We start from the raw sequence: 19,085 nt of genomic DNA on the forward strand, positions 1-19,085 counted from the left end.
CAAAATGGCGTCTGTAATAGAAGAGACTTCTAAGCAGAGAGCTGTCATTGAGTTTATTTGCCGGAAAACAAGAGCATTGCAAATTCTTATAGGCGTTTGCAGAATGAAAACATGGCAGTGAACAAAAGCGCGTTGAGTCGTTGGGCGAGACGCCTCTCATCATCTCAAGATGACAGCTCAAACCTGTCCGATTTTCCGCATGCCGGCTGGCCGCACACAACTGTGGATTCTGCAATGTTGGAACATGAAAACACTCTCATTCGAGGTGATCGACGTATCACAAGCAAACACCACTCTGGCTAACTGTTGCTCTCTCTTGGTAATGCTGACACCCTCATCTAATAGTTGTAATACTCGAATGGCGTGTGCCTGCTGGGTTCCTCGGCGCACAAACGAAAACCATGAATGACAACGAAGGACTATCTGGCGTGCTGGGTTCCTCGGCGCACAAACGAAAACCATGAATGACAACGAAGGACTATCTGGCGGAACTGGTTGTAGGTTATGAGTTTCTATGTGACAGTTTTTGGTCGAACATCGTCACATGGATCCAAAACAAAACGGTAGTGCATGGAGCATCGCCACACAACCTCTCCTTCCAAGAAAAATTTCAAAGCCGCACCCTCAGTTGATAAAATTACGGCAATCTTCCTCTGGGACTCTGAAGGGATTGTTCTCTTTAATGTCCTCCCTCATAATGCAACGATCAACTCTGAAGTGTATTGTGCTACCCTCAGGAAACTGAAGAAACGACTTCAGCGTGTTCGTCACCACAAAAATGCAAATGAACGTCTCCTTCCCCATGCCAACGAAGCCCCACACAAGTCTGCGCCTCCGAGAGGAACTCACAAAACTTCATTTTCCTCTTCTACCTCATCCACCCTATCGTCCGGACCTTGCGCCTTTCGCCTTCCATCTGTTTGGCCCAGTGAAAGACGCACTCTGCGAGAAGCAGTACATGCATGATGAGGAAGTTTGATGCAGCAAGATGTTGCCTCCAACGTCGGCCAGTAGAGTGGTACCATGAGAGTACACAGATCCTCCCACTAAGGTGTCGCAGGGCCGTCGAATTGAACACAGATTACGTTTAAAAATACGGGTTTGTAGACAGAAGATTGAGGAACACCATGGTGTGTTGCAATCCTGATTAAAACCAACCTGCTTTCAGAAAATTGAGCGCTCCTCGTATGATGTTTTATTTAATTAAATAGAAATCTGAAAATGATTTGTGGAGTAGTCTTTGAGGTGAATTCAAATTTGTGAAACTGTGGTGTAGAAGAATCAAATGATATTCTGATTAAAAGAACAAGACAAACATGCATATCGTCTAGATGAGCTACCAGAGTAGACCGTATTATGGAATAGTCGAAATATTTCTACATTTGCGCTTCGAGTAAAAAACTGCGGCCAGTCGCTCTATCGCTAATGGTTTTTAACAATAACTGACATTAACGAATAGAATTTCAAAGAGTTTTAGTGTATGTAGTGAACTTAATTGATATAACACGAATTTTGAAGTACTCATAAAACATTCTTAGCCATAGCCCTTCAGTATCCGCATTTGCACTTCTTACGATCTTTTGTTAGCGACTCGACGAAATAACGATTACATCAGAGTCGAAAGTGAAAGCCGAAGTGTTGTCTTAGATGGCGAAGATCAACAAGAGCAGGAAGTGGAAGCGGCCGGAACTTGATCTCTCTGTGCGGTTCTAATCGTGAACTTCCTGCCTCTACAGGTATTTAATAAGTACAGGTCGTACCCGTTCTCAGAGCAAAGCCAAATATGGATACATACAGTGCGGTAAGTATGTTGCGCTGCAAAAGGTCAGCATTTCGTTTTGCAGTAGTCTGCAAAACAGCTAACACGTGCTTTCACTGTGCCGCTGAGCTGAAGCGTTTTTATATGCTTGCAAGCCGCGGTGGTCAGCAGTTACATAAAACGGCGTTGCGTAAGGTAAGAGCAGTGCGCTGCTGCAGGGGGAGTCATTGCCCCCTGCGCGCCTGCATCTGCGAGTGACGTGTCGACATCTCGCAGGAGGAGACCCTGCAGCAAGCTCACTCGCGTAATGAAGACTGCGAGTAATGTCGGTTTCACTTGTCCTTTCACAGTAGGCTTAGAAGACAGATGGCCTGGGGTTTGACTCTCGACATTCGTGCGCAATGAAAACGTCCTAAACTTTCTGTGAATTGTGTTCGTATATCAAGACAAATGTCAGGTAAGGAAATGGAATGAATTTATACATATACGATGGGCACAATGCAACACATTTTTTTTTCTGAAAGCGGGCTGGGTTTATGCAGGATTCAAATACACCGTATTATTTCCCACTCGTTTGGCTACAAAATCCTATTTTTCAACATAGTCTCCGTTCAGTGTGACGGCCTTATGCGAGCTTTATGGGAGGTCTTATATGCACACATGGTACGACTCTAAATGCAAACGTCGGAGCCAACGCTGTGATGCATCAATATCCTCTCCCTCATCCACGTACTGCTTGCCACGGTGTGCATCCTTCATTAGGCCAGACAGTGGAAGTCGGAAGATCGTACACACACCTTTGAGTAGCCCAATTGGATGACGAGTGTATCAACACTAACAACATACGTCCATTTGTGCAGACGAGGTGTTTGATTGTGATCCGTCGATCACCTCGAATTAGTGTCCGCACGTTCCAACGTTGTGGAAGTCACAACCGTGTGCGACCGGCCGGCACTCTGGAGGTCGGACAGGTCTGCGCGACCATCTTGAGTTGGTAAGAGATGCATCGCCCGACGACTCATCGTACTTTTGCTCACTGCCATGTATACGTTGACACTGAGCAAGCAGCTATGAATATCTGCATTGCTCTCTTTTTCCGCCAAAAGAAAGTGAATGACAACTTTCTGCTTGGAAGGCACCTTTGTTGCAGACACCATTTTGTAGGCTACATGATGCTACAGTTGCTGAAGTGGGAATATTCCACGATATCTCACAACAAATTCCGAGTTCTTTGAGCCGAAAGTAGCCGAGGAAGGAAATGTACGAGGGGCATTTGAAAAGTCCGTGCAAAAATAAAAACTACTTACGTGTTTGGGGTAAACCATTTTTTTTTTATTTTTCGAATTAGTCTCCTTTGAGACTTATACACTTCGTCCATCGCTGTTCTAATTTGTTGATCCCTTCCGAATAATAGGAATTGTCCAAGTGTGCAAAATACCTATTACTTGCTGCAATCACCTCCTCGTTTGAATAAAATCTTTGTCCCACCAGCCATTTCTTCAAATTAGGGAACAAATAGTCGTCCGAGGGAGCTATGTCTGAAGAGCAGCGGGGATGAGAAACGAGTTGGAATCCTGTTTCCGTTACATTTGCGACTACAGTTGCTGAGGTGTGTACTGGTGTATTGTCGTGATAGAAAAGGACTTTTTTGCGGTCCAATCGCCGGCGTTTTTTTGCAGCTCGGTTTTCAAACGGTTCAATAACAATGAATAACATGCATCTGTAATAGTTTTACCCTTTTCCAGATAGTCGATGAGGATTATCCCTTGCGAATCTCAAAAGACAGTCGCCATAACCTTTCCGGCCGAACGAATGGTCTTCGCCTTTTTTGGTGCAGATTCTCCCTTGGTAACCCATTGTTTAGATAGTTGTTTGGTCTCAGGCGTATATTAATGTATCCATGTTTCATCCACAGTGACGAAACGACGCTTCAAGTCCTGCGAATTCTTCCTGAGCAGCTGCAAAGCATCCCTGCAACACTTCACACAATTTCGTTTTGGTCAAGCGTGAGCAATCGCGGAACCCATCTTGCAGATAGATTTCTCATGTCTAAATGTTTATACAAAATATTATCTACCCGTTCATTCAAGATGCCCACAGCGCTAGCAATCTCATACACCTTAACTCTTCTGTTAACCATCACCATATCATGGATTTTATCAATGATATCTGGAGTCGTAACCTCCACAGGGCGTCCAGAACGTTCAGCATCATTTGTGCCCATATGGCAAATCCGAAAATTTTGAAACTACTTACCAACTGTTCTAATCGAAGGTGTAGAGTCACCAAAATGTTTATCAAGCTTCTCTTTAGTTTTCCTGAGGCGTTTTGTCTTTCATAAAGTAATGTTTAATCACCACATGAAATTCTTTTTCGTCCATTTTTTGACAATCACTCCACTGCCTTTATTCACATGAATGCCAAACACAAAGAAATAGACCAATGTGGCTGAAACTTGGTGTGCGTTCTTTCTAAAGATGCTACTAAGTAAACAAGTCCTCGATACGCACCGGTGGTGCCATCTCTCGGACTTTGCACGGACTTTTCAAATGCCCCTCGTACTGCATTGCTTATTGAACGCCTCCCGTATTTACTAATAAAGCTGAAATCAATATTTTCCCAGAAATGAGCAACTGCTGCAGCATTCTCTTGTGCCTTGAACAACTCCTCTTCGCTGCAAGACTCAGGAAAACATGAATACTGACACAAATGTTTCCTTTTCTGTATAACAACGCGCTGGTCTTTTTTAAAATCCCCTACTTCATTATACTGTCCTTAGATTTCCCAATACCCATTCGAAATTTGTTCACTAATATCCATGTCCAGTCCAAGTGGTATCTGGCTGATATGCATTCTGATGGCTTTACCCCTGCTTTAAGATGACTCACTTTGACTTCCCACGGTTTTTCGTTGTCTTTCCTGATGGAGTATTTGGTTCAGATGTTGACTGTAAAATGGTATTCCTACATTTTAACGTGGATCATAGAGTATCATGTCCATGCACAAGGTGTAACTCATTTTCTTCGACTTTCTTCTTTTAGCATTGTGGCTACTTTGCAACGATTCACAGGTGAGGTATTGTCTGCCATGCAGTACCATTTATCAAAACAGGAGTTGGTTTTAGACATCTAGCAATTGCCGTTGCAGTTTCATTAAGCGCTGCGTCTACTTCATTCGTAAGGGTGGGTTTTTCCGTACTTCGATTTAGTGCCTCCTCATTAATTATTCGATGTACCCATCTAAGTTTCAATGTTCTTTTGTAGTCACACATTTCCAAAGTTTCTATTCTCTTCTTGAGTGAACTAATTATCGCCCGTGTTTCACCTCTGTCCGAGGCTGTACTCCAGGCAAATACCACCAAAAAAGATATCCTAGATCTTAAATTTATATCAGATTTAAATTTATATTTGGCCTTAACAAATTTATCATCTTCAGTAATTATTTTCTCAATATTGCCAGTTTGCGTTTTAGATCCGCTGTACTTCGGACAAGTCAGTTACATCTACATCTACATCTACATGATTACTCTGCAATTCACATTTAAGTGCTTGGCAGAGGGTTCATCGAACCAGAAAAATACTATCTCCCTACTATTCCACTCCCGAACAGCGCGCGGGAAAAACGAGCACCTAAACCTTTCTGTTCGAGCTCTGATTTCTCTTATTTTATTTTGATGATCATTCCTACCTATGTAGGTTGGGCTCAACAAAATATTTTCGCATTCGGAAGAGAAAGTTGGTGACTGAAACTTCGTAAGAAGATCTCGCCGCGACGAAAAACGTCTTTGCTTTAATGACGTCCATCCCAACTCGCGTATTGGTTGGTTGGTTTTGGGGAAGGAGACCAGACAGCGTGGTTATCGGTCTCATCGGATAATGGAAGGATGGGGAAGGAAGTAGGCCGTGCCCTTTCAGAAGAACCATCCCGGCATTTACCTGGAGTGATTTAGGGAAATCACGGAAAACCTAAATCAGGATGGCCGGACGCGGAATTGAACCGTCGTCCTCCCGAATGCGAGTCCAGTGTCTAACCAATGCGCCACCTCGCTCGGTCAACTCGCGTATCATACCTGCCACACTCTCTCCCATATTACTTGATAATACAAAACGAGCTGCCCTTTTTTGCACCCTTTCGATGTCCTCCGTCAATCCCACCTGGTAAGGATCCCACACCGCGCAGCAATATTCTAACAGAGGATGAACCAGTGTAGTGTAAGCTGTCTCTTTAGTGGACTTGTTGCATCTTCTAAGTGTCCTGCCAATGAAACGCAACCTTTGGCTCGCCTCCTCCACAATATCATCTATGTGGTCTTTCCAACTGAAGTTGTTCGTAATTTTTACTCCCAGGCACTTAGTTGAATTGACAACCTTGAGAATTGTACTATTTATCGAGTAATCGAATTCCAACGGATTTCTTTTGGAACTTATGTGGATCACCTCACACTTTTCGTTATTTAGCGTCAAATGCCACTTGCCACACCATACAGCGATCTTTTCTAAATCGCTTTGCAACTGATACTGGTCTTCGGATGACCATACTAGACGGTAAATTACAGCATCATCTGCGAACAACCTAAGATAACTGCTCAGATTGTCACCCAGGTCATTTATATAGATCAGGAACAGCAAAGGTCCCATGACGCTTCCCTGGGGAACACCTGATATCACTTCAGTTTTACTCGATGATTTTCCGTCTATTACTACGAACTGCTTCCTTCCTGACAGGAAATCACGAATCCAGTCACACAACTGAGACGATACCCCATAGGCCCGCAGCTTGATTAGAAGTCGCTTGTGAGGAACGGTGTCAAAAGCTGTCCGGAAATCTAGAAATACGGAATCAACTTGAGATCCCCTGTCGATAGCGGCCATTACTTCGTGCGAATAAAGAGCTAGCTGCGTTGCACAAGAACGAAGTTTTCTGAAACCATGCTGATTACGTATCCATAGATCGTTCCCTTCGAGGTGATTCATAATGTTTGAATACAGTATATGCTCCAAAACTCTACTGCAAACCGAAGTCAATGATATAGGTCTGTAGTTCGATGGATTACTCCTACTGCCCTTCTTAAACACTGGCGCGAACTGCGCAATTTTCCAATCTGTAGGTACAGATCTATCGGTGAGCGAACTGTTGTATATGATTGCTAAGTAGGGAGCTATTGTATCAGCGTAATCTGAAAGGAACCTAATCGGTATACAATCTGGACCTGAAGACTTGCCCGTATCAAGCGCTTTGAGTTGCTTCGCAACCCCTAAGGTATCTACTTCTAAGAAACTCATGAAAGCATTCTGGAATATTCCATTCGTCATCCCTGGTGAAGGAATTTCGGAAAACTGCGTTCAATAACTCCGCTTTAGTGGCACAGTCGTCGGTAACAGTACCATCGGCACTGCGCAGCGAAGGTATTGACTGCGTCTTGCCGCTTGTGTACTTTACATACGACCAGAATTTCTTCGGATTTTCTACCAAATTTCGAGACAATGTCTCGTTGTGGAACCTATTAAAGGCATCTCGCATTGAAGTCCGTGCCAAATTTCGCGCGTCTGTAAATTTTAGCCAATCTTCGGGATTTCGCGTTCTCCTGAACTTCGCATCCTTTTTCCGTTGCCTCTGCAACAGCGTTCGGACCTGTTTTGTGTACCATGGGGGATCAGTTCCTTCTCTTACCAATTTATGAGGTATGAATCTCTCAATTGCTATTGCTACTAAAGCTTTGAATTTGAGCTACATCTCGTCTACATTTGCATAGTCAGTTCGGAAGGAATGGAGATTGTCTCTTCTCTTAGGAAGGCTTCTAGTGACACTTCATCCGCTTTTTTAAATAAAATTATTTTGCGTTGGTTTCTGGTGGATTTCGAAGAAACGGTATTGAGCCTAGCTACAACGACCTTGTGATCACTAATCCCTGTATCAGTCATGATGCTCTCTATTAGCTCTGTATTGTTTCTGGCTAAGAGGTCAAGTGTGTTTTCACAACCATTTACAATTCGCATGGATTCGTGGACTAACTGCTAGAAATAATTTTCGGAGACAGCATTTAGGACAATCTCGGAAGATGTTTTCTGCCTACCACCGGTTTTGAACAAGTATTTTTGCCAACATATCGAGGGAAGGTTGAAGTCCCCACCAACTATAACCGTATGAGTGGGGTATTTATTTGTTACGAGAATCAAATTTTCTCAGAACTGTTCAGCAACTACACTCCTGGAAATGGAAAAAAGAACACATTGACACCGGTGTGTCAGACCCACCATACTTGCTCCGGACACTGCGAGAGGGCTGTACAAGCAATGATCACACACACGGCACAGCGGACACACCAGGAACCGCGGTGTTGGCCGTCGAATGGCGCTAGCTGCGCAGCATTTGTGCACCGCCGCCGTCAGTGTCAGCCAGTTTGCCGTGGCATACGGAGCTCCATCGCAGTCTTTAACACTGGTAGCATGCCGCGACAGCGTGGACGTGAACCGTATGTGCAGTTGACGGACTTTGAGGGAGGGCGTATAGTGGGCTGCGGGAGGCCGGGTGGACGTACCGCCGAATTGCTCAACACGTGGGGCGTGAGGTCTCCACAGTACATCGATGTTGTCGCCAGTGGTCGGCGGAAGGTGCACGTGCCCGTCGACCTGGGACCGGACCGCAGCGACGCACGGATGCACGCCAAGACCGTAGAATCCTACGCAGTGCCGTAGGGGACCGCACCGCCACTTCCCAGCAAATTAGGGACACTGTTGCTCCTGGGGTATCGGCGAGGACCATTCGCAACCGTCTCCATGAAGCTGGGCTACGGTCCCGCACACCGTTAGGCCGTCTTCCGCTCACGCCCAAACATCGTGCAGCCCGCCTCCAGTGGTGTCGCGACAGGCGTGAATGGAGGGACGAATGGAGACGTGTCGTCTTCAGCGATAAGAGTCGCTTCTGCCTTGGTGCCAATGACGGTCGTATGCGTGTTTGGCGCCGTGCAGGTGAGCGCCACAATCAGGACTGCATACGACCGAGGCACACAGGGCCAACACCCGGCATCATGGTGTGGGGAGCGATCTCCTACACTGGCCGTACACCACTGGTGATCGTCGAGGGGACACTGAATAGTGCACGGTACATCCAAACCGTCATCGAACCCATCGTCCTACCATTCCTAGACCGGCAAGGGAACTTGCTGTTCCAACAGGACAATGCACGTCCGCATGTATCCCGTGCCACCCAACGTGCTCTAGAAGGTGTAAGTCAACTACCCTGGCCAGCAAGATCTCCGGATCTGTCCCCCATTGAGCATGTTTGGGACTGGATGAAGCGTCGTCTCACGCGGTCTGCACGTCCAGCACGAACGCTGGTCCAACTGAGGCGCCAGGTGGAAATGGCATGGCAAGCCGTTCCACAGGACTACATCCAGCATCTCTACGATCGTCTCCATGGGAGAATAGCAGCCTGCATTGCTGCGAAAGGTGGATATACACTGTACTAGTGCCGACATTGTGCATGCTCTGTTGCCTGTGTCTATGTGCCTGTGGTTCTGTCAGTGTGATCATGTGATGTATCTGACCCCAGGAATGTGTCAATAAAGTTTCCCCTTCCTGGGACAATGAATTCGCGGTGTTCTTATTTCAATTTCCAGGAGTGTATATCATCGGTGTCTGGGGGTCGGTAGAAGGAGTCAATTATTAACTTAGTTCGGCTGTTAAGCATAATCTCCACCCATACCAATTCGCACGGAGTATCTACTTCGACTTCACTACAAGATAAACCACTACTGACAGACACAAACACTCCACTACCAATTCTGCCTAATCTATCTTTCCTGAACACCGTCTGAGACTTCGTAAAAAATTCTGCAGAACTTATTTCGGGCTTTAGCCAGCTTTCTGTACCTATAACGATTTCAGCTTCTGTGCGTTCTATTAGCGCTTGAAGCTCAGGGACTTTCGCAGCACAACTACAACAATTTACAACTACAATTCCGACTGTTCCTTGATCCAAGCGCGTCCTGTATGTGCCATGCACCCTTTGAGATTGCAGTCCACCTATTATTTTGCTACCAAAATAGAAAAACTCAACTACTGTTTTTAGTGTCTTATTTGCTAAGCTAATCCTGTCACCATCACTTGATTTATTTCTACAACATTGCACTACCCTTGTTTTACTTTTGTTGATGATTATCTCATAAGCTCTTGTCAAGACACTGTTGATTATGTTCAACTGCTCTTCCAAGGCCTTTGTCACCTGTGACAATTACAATGTTATCGGCATACGGAAAAGTTTTTATTTCTTCTTTCTTATCTGTCTCGTCTGATATTTCTCCTTATTTTCCCTTATTGCTTGCTGAATGCAGACACAGAATAACATCGAGGAGACGCTGTAACCCCGTCTCACTCTCTTCTCAACTTCTGCTCCCCTTTCATGGCCTTCAAATCTTGCAAGTGCAGTTTGATTTCTGTACAACATTTACGTATTTTATCCATGCTACCTTCAGAATTTCAAAGACTTAACTCTGCACAACATGGTCAAAAACTACTTCTAAATCTCAAAATGTTGTAAACATAGGTTTGCCTTTCTTCAGCCTATGTTCTAAGGTAGTCTTAAGGTCACTATGGCCTCACGCGTTTCTACATTTCCCCTTAACACAAACTGATCTTCCGAGAGCTCACTTTCTATCAGTTTCTGTAAATAAACCTTACCGGTATTTTGCAACCATTACTTATTAAACTTATTGTTCGTTATGTTCCACAAATGCCACATTATCCTTTTATCAGCCTTTGTAAAACTAGCAGCAGAGGCTTTTTTCTTCAATCCATTGAAGCACTGGTGCCACACCTCATTAGACGTTTGTCCAAACCAAATTTGATTTAGTTATGCACTGTGACAGTGGTGCTACCTGTCGTGCTCGCAATGGAAGTGATGACTCAAGAGTCATCCCTTGCGATAACGTTCTGTAGAATCATGTCGGTCAGCGATAGAACTGAAATAAAAAATGGTTCAAATGGCTCTGAGCACTATGGGACTCAACTGCTGAGGTCATTAGTCCCCTAGAACTTAGAACTAGTTAAACCTAACTAACCTAAGGACTTCACAAACATCCATGCCCGAGGCAGGATTCGAACCTGCGACCGTAGCGGTCTTGCGGTTCCAGACTGCAGCGCCTTTAACCGCACGGCCACTTCGGCCGGCGGAAGAACTGAAATATCTACATCTATATCTACATAGATACTCTGCAAGCCACCGCACGGTACGTGGCTCTGTACCACTGCTAATCATTTCCTTTCTTGTTCCTCTCGCAAATAGACAGAGGGGAAAACGACTGTCTATATGCCTCCGTATGAGCCCAAATTTCTTGTATCTTATCTTCGTGGTCGTTATGCGCAATATATGTTGGCGGCAGTCGAATCGTTCGGCAGTCAGCTTCAAATATCGGTTTTCTAAATTTTCTCACCAGTGTTTCTCGCGAAGAACGTCCCCTTCCCATTTCACTTCCCGAAGCATCTCCGTTAGACTTACGCGTTGTTCAAACGTACCGGTAACAAATAGAGCAGCCCGCCTCTGAACTGCTTCAATGCCTTCCTTCACCTTCAATTCGACCTGGTACGGATCCCAAACAATCGAGCAGTAGTCAAGAATATGTCGCACCAGCAGGACACTACTAATACTCTATCCAAATATTACAGGTTTCTTCTTCCTATTCATCCGCATTAACGTACATTTTTCCACATTTAGGCCTAACTGCCATTCATCACACCAACTGGAAATTTTGTCTAAGTCGCCTTGTATCTTCCTACAGTTACTCAACTTCGAAACCTTACCGTACACCACGGCATCATCAGGAAACAGCCGCAGATTACTGCCCACCGTCCGCCAAATCATTTATGTATACACAGAACAAAAGCGGTCCTATCACACTTCCCTGGCGCACTCCTGACGATATCCTTGTCTCCAATGAACACTCGCCGTCGAGGACAACATACTGGATTCCATTACTTATGAAGCCTTCGAGGCACTCACATATGTGTGAACTTATTCCATATACCTTCGTTAATAGCCTGCAATGGGGCACCATGTCAAATGCTTTTCACAAGTCGTTGCCCTTCATCGATAGTTCGCAGTATATCATGTGAGAAAAGGGCAAGCTGAGTTTCGTACGAACCATGCCTTCTAAAACCATTGTGATTCCTGCACTTAAGCTTCTCAGTCTCAAGAAAGTTTATTGTAAGTCCTACCAATTTCACACATGTAGCCTTCTGCACGTCAGTCAGTCAGTCAGAAAGAATGTTAAAATTGTCCTTGATACACCCCTATTCGTCCGATTTCAAACTCAGAGATCTGTTGACTGCAAACATCTGCCACTTAGAGCGTAATGCAAAATCAACAGTTTCATTTACACCTGGAAACTTTGAGCCAGTTTCAACATATTTTCTGTTTATCGGTTTCTGATTGGCACGCTTACACAACTATATCAAATGAAATTGTTCAGCGTAATGTGTTGGAGGCCACATGCAACTTCCAGATGCATTCCTCCATGCCCTGTCTGGGTTATACTACCAAAAGACATAGGTCGATTAGAAAGTTACAGATTACAAGTCGATCACTTTTTGATACAAGATATGTGACATTTATTTTTAACTGTTACTTAATTACTTAGGTAATAGTAGAAACTCGAAGTGTACTAGTCTCGCCCGGCACCAAAGGAAGTTAGATATTTTAGTGTCTAAAGAGGCATAAATTGGGTGTTTACATTCCACGTTTGGAGAAGGGGTTGCCTTATTATGGTTGTTTTAGATTCGTATGTAAAGTTTGATCTCACTGTGGCTCCTGACGGCGTTTATTTGAAACGTATGATGTTCTCTATTTACCTTTCGCCAGATACGGCCTCGTGTGGTGCAAGGCCTCGATGAAGCAGTCTATGATCTTCGGGTCACCCATCCGGCATTGTTTGACATATGGAGCTGAAACAAAAAAAGCAATTAGTATTATACTGTATAAGCCTTGATTTACAGTCAGCAAGTGTCTCATACGTAAGTACCACAATTTTAGGAACTTCACTGTTAGAAATATTAGTGTTGTTTAGTAACAGTCCCCAAGAAAAATTGGTAGAAGTAATACTTTATGATCTCACTTGATACATCATAGTGTATGTATCATAGAAACAATAACTAAAAAACTCCTAGGTTTTTTTTCTAACTTACAGCGATTTCTCTCGCACACCAGGCTCTTTTGTGCTATAATAGCTGTTTGCAAATAGTGCTTTTTACAACATAGAGAAGATTTAATTTTAGAACAAGTATAGCGTGCATATAAAAGTATTGATCATTTTGCCATCATTATTATTGTTATTCTTATTATTATTTCACAACGTCGACTTCTAACGCTTATTCCGGGAGATTAGGTCATGTGTTTTCTCAGTTACGTTGAGCTCAGGGTCACTTGAGGAACAGCAAGAGATTGTGGAAATTTGTGTTTTTTTTTTTTTCAAGTAAAGCATTGTGGGTTCATTCCTGTTTAGATGGAAAACAGCAAGTGCGAATGAGCTGAATGTTACTCATTGGTACATAAGCTTTTTCACCGTTAAAATTTTGTTACAGAAAGGCAGCCATCCATTTCAATCCGGATAGTTTTTGTAGGTACTCGAATTACGTGGATTGCTCCCCTCGCAGGTGCGTAGGCTTGCGTATATCTTATGTCAGACTCTAGCGATCACTGAACGTGTTTCTCCTCTGACATCCATACCAAATAAACTAATGCACTTGAACCATGCTCTTCCACACAGTACTTAGCAACTACTGAAATGTGACGTGAAGTAAATTGTTGGTACCATTAAGACGCAGCAGTGGATGTTGCCGTAGGGTATCATATTTGCTGTGTACTCAGGCATCTCATTTCACTGGGTACATAAAATATTAACTATGCAGTTTCCTTAGATACCGACACAGGAAAATAAAATCTAAATTGAACTGGAGACACACGTTTTTTCACTTTCCAGAGACTACAGGCGAATATTAGGTTTTCCCCATCACTGTGGTATTCTCGTGTAGGGAATTTATGACCCCTGTTACTTTGTGCAAGGTGCTTCAGTGTTGCAGGTTTCACCGAAACTTCTCCTCCCTACAATCACCCACACTTTGGTGATGAGCATCTGTCCTCTGAACGTTGAGAAAGAAGTGAAGCTAAAAGCCTATAAGGCGAGGTAAGTTAATGAATGCTTGGTTTCATTCGTTTTGATTGAGCAATAAGGTGGAAAACTTTCTAAACTGGTTCAGAGCCGCTGCTTACGGGCCAGCTTTTCACAGTTGTCCACACCGATACCTGGCGCTGTAAGATGTTTTTTCAGCGTGAACCGGACGGCTGCAATAATTTTCACCATTATCGAGAGCCACGTTTGCTCCACAAGGCACAGGAATTTTCTTGGAAACCAAGCTGATTCACTAAAGCTTGTTTACCATCTGTTACTCACAGTGGTTTTCATCACATCAACACCGCGACAGTAATCCCATTGTGCTCAGTGCAGTAGGGGTGAAGAATCTTAGAGTACTGGGCCACCATTCTGAAGACGACAGAATTACACTACATTTCGGGCTGGTGCACTGGCTTGCAAAAATTTCACATGTCCACGGGAGTGTTCTAGGCGAAGAGACGATTGTTCACGGCTTGAGAGAGTGATCCTATAACATACTCTTATTTCATGCAAGGCTGATGTACTTGAGCGATTATACCAAACCTGTATGTAAGTTGTGAGCGTTACGTAAGACATTCTGGAACGGATTAGTGGAAATGTTTAGGTAATAATTAATGTATCGTACTGTAGCGCGCACTTGCGAAGTAACATTGGTTTATGCGCACACCGGTTCCTCCAGTGGCTTAGCTGCAAATCAGTGTGCTCACTATCACGGCCACCTGACCATCAGTGCTCGCTGCTAGCCTTTGCTCTGGGTACTTGAGACACAGTCTGTCTGGAATAGCTAGAACACAGCCTCTTAGATGAGTTTGGTTCTTTTGTACACATTGTGGAAAACGATATGCAAAGTGGTGCAGGTATATGTTCATTCTTCAGAAGCATTCTTTCGAAAACGTCACCGAAAGCAACTGGAGCAGGTAATTTCCAACAGTAGCTTGCCATCGACGCGTAGAGACCTAAATCCCAACTTGTTATCCCAGCAGACCTTTGATTTCCTGAATTCCAGTACACTTCAACGGTGTTTAGAATGGGGCGTATCTACGAAGAAACTATCCCACGTGGTCGCAGATAAACAAACACCAGTTCGCTAGCTGCTCGGATGCAAAGGATCGATACAAACGTTATACAAAATTATTGTATAGTGCTCTATTGGAGCTGAATATCTCACTCAAAAAAGTCGTACACGCACTGAAAAATGACTTTATTACTCAAATAGCTCACTCGACGCGTTTTGGATTTATTTCCATCATCAGGTATCCAACTGCGCAAAAGGTTACAGGATACGAGCGTTGATAAATTTACATGTAACATAAGCTGACAGACAGCTAAAGCTGCTGGTTTGTCAGTTATGTGACACGTTCATTTAGTAACGCTCGTATCCTGCGACTTTCTGTGCTCTTGGATATCTGATTATGAAAATAAATACGAGACGCGTCAAGAGAACTCTTTGAGTAAGTGATTTTTCACTGACCATATGACATTTTTTTAAGAGAGCTATTCAGCTCCACTACAGTACTACACTATCATATAACGGTGGTCGGCCGTCTCTTGCAAGATTCCGTGTCCCAACGTTATCCTTATGTTAAATGTATGTGGCCCTGTTCAAATCGCTAAGACTACGTATCGTGAACCAGATTTACACAATATGCACTCGAATAATCAAAAGTTTGCCATCATCATGGATATGTGCCACTCCAAATTATCACAGTTGCAACATTATTTTGAAGCAGTCTTTGCATTGTGAGATTTACCTTTACTTCACTGGCATACCATCGTAGAATAAGGTATAAACATGCAAAACATTCGGTGATGTAATGCATTTAATCAGTCGACAAAAGCAACATTGCTTCACGTTGGACTCCGTGTTTAATGCAGTGATGTCCTGTACATTTTGTTTTGTGGGCGCCACAATAACTGAAGTGGCTGAAGCCCACTTTATAAATCTGCAACAGAGTTTCACAGGAGAGTAAGAAACAGACAGATACTTTTTTTAATACTTTGTAGGGGTTCACAACCGTAATACACCCAGAACTGTTTTTGCATCGTTCCCACCAATGTCCTGGAAATCTCTTCCTGGGGTAACTTTTATTGTAACTGGCGACCGCCTTTACATCCTCCATTCCAAAAATGACTGACATAACATCGTCGTGACTTCAATTAGCAACTTTCCGCTGTAATATTTTCATAGATACACACTGACGGAAAAAATGGCAACATAAACGAAAGTTGGTAGGCGTGTTTCTGCATCTGAAACATGATGTCTATCCAAAATCGCGCCACTCGCATAACAGTGGCGCTAGTAACGCCACTATGAGGACGCAAATCAGGTTTGTTTTAAATACACGCTGTATTGGTCGTGAGCGTTAGTTCTCTTTGTGATCGAACATGGTGATTTGATGTTATTCAAAAATGCCTTTGTGGCGACAAGGGCGCCATTTTCAACATCTCACTGAGTTTGAACGAGATCGTGTAATAGGGGTACGACAAGCTGGATGTTTCTTCTGTGATACTGCAGAAAGACCTGGCTGGAATGTAGCCACTGTATATGATTGCTAGCAGCGGTTGTCACCAGAATGTATGATCGTAAGAAGACCAGGCTCCGCCCGGCCATGTGACACTACCGAGAGGGAACACCATCGTGTTCGACGTACGGCTCTGGCTCATCGTACTGCATCCGTAACAGCAATTCGAGCAGCAGTTGGCACCACAGTGACACAACGAACTGTTACAAATCGGTTGCTTCAAGGACAGCTCCGAGCACTGCGTTTCACTGACCTCGTTCGCGACTTTGATGGTGTCATCAAGCGAGAGTCATTGGATAGCAGAGTGTTGCGTTTTTATATGACAGCAGGAGCACTCTCGTGGTGGTCCCACACGCACCCTGACTGCCAATTTGTACGTCAGTCTGGTAATTCGACCTGCTGTGCTCCCATTCATGAAGAGCATTCCACGGGATGTTTTCCAATTGGATTACTCTTACTCGCATACCGCTGTTGTAACCGATAATGCTGTACAGGGTATCGACCTGATGTCTTGGCCTGCTCGATCACCAGATATGTCTCCAATAGAGCACATATGGGACATGATCGGACGACAACTCCAGTGTCATCCAGAAGAAGCACTAACCGTTCCTGTATTGATCGGCCAAGTAGAACAGGCATGCAATTTCATCCAACAAACTGACATCCGAAATATGTACAACACATAGCGTGTACGTTTTCATACTTGTATTCAACATTCTGGCGACCGCTTATTAGCGTGCCAACATTCCACATTTGCAGTGGTTTACCTAGCGGTTACATTAACCTGTGCACTTGCACGGTTAATCACTTAAATATGTTACCATGGCAAATGTATTGACGAAATTTCAGAACTCTACGTTTATTATTTTTTGGTGTTGCGATTTTTTTCGTCAGTGTATATACTGATGGGCCAAAACATTACGACCACATGCTTAATATCATTTTGAAAGAACACTGGAACGCAAAACAGCAGCGATCCTAAGCGACATAGATTCGAAAAGTCCTCAATAGGTTTCTGGAGGTATTTACGCACGGATCACACAATTACGAGGTGGTGGCTTGTCGCTGCGGAGCTGTCACCAGATAGCGTCCAAGACGTGTTACATCGGTTTCAGATTAAACAAGTTAGGTGGCTAACATAAACATGATATCACTATAATGATCCTCAAACCACCGTAGCACGAGTGTAGCCTCGTGACACGGACAGTTATCCACTGGAACTTGCCATCACTGGAACCGTCAGGAAAAACGTATACCATGAACGGATGCAGGTGGCCTGCAACAGTGTTCACGTAGTCCACAACTGTTATGAAAGCTTCAGTTGCTACTGTCATGTAAGCCCAGTTGAATGTCCGCGGTACCATAACAGTGCACTCAAAGGCCTGCGTCCGAGGCGCGGTGCATGTTTCGAGCAGTGGTACGCCTAGATGGCAGCGTATCCGGGCAGGACCATTGACCTGGGACAACGAGGAACTCAATGCATCCGACCAGGCAACAAGCTTTATTGATTCACGATCCACTCTCTATTTTTCCGTGCCCATTGCAGCCATAATTGACGAGCTCTTTGGGTCCACATGGAAACACTTAGAGGCCGCCAGCTGCCAAGCCCCATGTACAAGAACGTATGCTGAACGTCGTGTTTCGTAACGCTTGTGCTTGCGCTGGCACTGTACCTTGTCGTCAGATCTTCCACAGATCAGCGCCTCTCCCACAGACAGACGGACAACCGTCGGAACTCCACGTTCTGTGATGAGGCGCAGACGTCCAACATCTTGTGGATTGCAGTGTCCTTCAACCATTTTCTATAGATGCTCGCGACAGCAGCACGTGAACAGCCGACCAGCGTCGTCGTTTCCGCGATATCGTTGCCAGGCGCCCGGCCCTAACGACCTTTTGCCAATGTCGCTATGTCAATAAATTTCCCCATCTACTCACCATATCGTCGCTAGAACGATACGCTATTCCTCTCTGCTGCGCTCATATACCTGTACGTTCCTTACCGAGGCACACTTCTGCAACGCCACCAAGCTGCATTCAGTCTCGCTCATAATGTTTATGGGTCATCAGTGTATATTTAAATGTCTTTCAGCAAACGACAAATCTTTTATATCTCGAATGATAGCTCCCTCGCTGTTTTTGCACGGTATGGCTACCGATATAATAAATTTTAACAGCTTATGCTTTGCATAAAACGTCTGTTTATGTGTCTCTTCGCCACTACGTCGAAATTGAGTGTAGTCATGGTAGATACAATGTAGAAATAAACCTCTGATAGTGGGACGTTCAGCAGAAATGATAAACGTAAGAGTGAATGAGAAAAATTGGCCTGCCTCAGATCTGATAATGTTTTATCTCAGATTAGCAGAGAAGAGACGAGATGAGAAAGGCACTCAATTTTTTTTTTAATAGTTGTGATGTGGGCCATATTCTTAATTGAAGTTGATGACTTGATATGGCCTATGAGTGGTAGCTGCACTCAGACGGTCAAGCTTTGTTAAAAGAACCAAAAAAGAAAAAAATGTAATTTAAGTTGTGCTCCTTAGCGTTGGGAAAACTTATTTTATTAAAAGTAGTTCCAATTCATCGTCACTTGGAAGTGTATATTCTGCGCTTAAAAGAATGTACCTAACATTATACCACG

The 19,085-nt window shown here is 44.1% G+C and overlaps 1 protein-coding gene across 2 annotated transcripts in view; it reads right to left on the reverse strand.

The window, feature by feature from the left end:
• LOC124595808 (circadian clock-controlled protein daywake) overlaps positions 1–19,085 on the reverse strand; it is an 87,144-nt gene that overhangs the window by 34,961 nt on the left and 33,098 nt on the right. For both annotated transcript variants that reach the window (XM_047134703.1, XM_047134702.1), the window contains exon 3: positions 12,604–12,696. In XM_047134703.1, the coding sequence (XP_046990659.1) occupies positions 12,604–12,696 (93 nt within the window). The remainder of the gene's footprint in view (positions 1–12,603; positions 12,697–19,085) is intronic.

This window comes from Schistocerca americana, chromosome 2, assembly GCF_021461395.2.
Source record: "Schistocerca americana isolate TAMUIC-IGC-003095 chromosome 2, iqSchAmer2.1, whole genome shotgun sequence".
Lineage (NCBI taxonomy): Eukaryota > Metazoa > Arthropoda > Insecta > Orthoptera > Acrididae > Schistocerca > Schistocerca americana.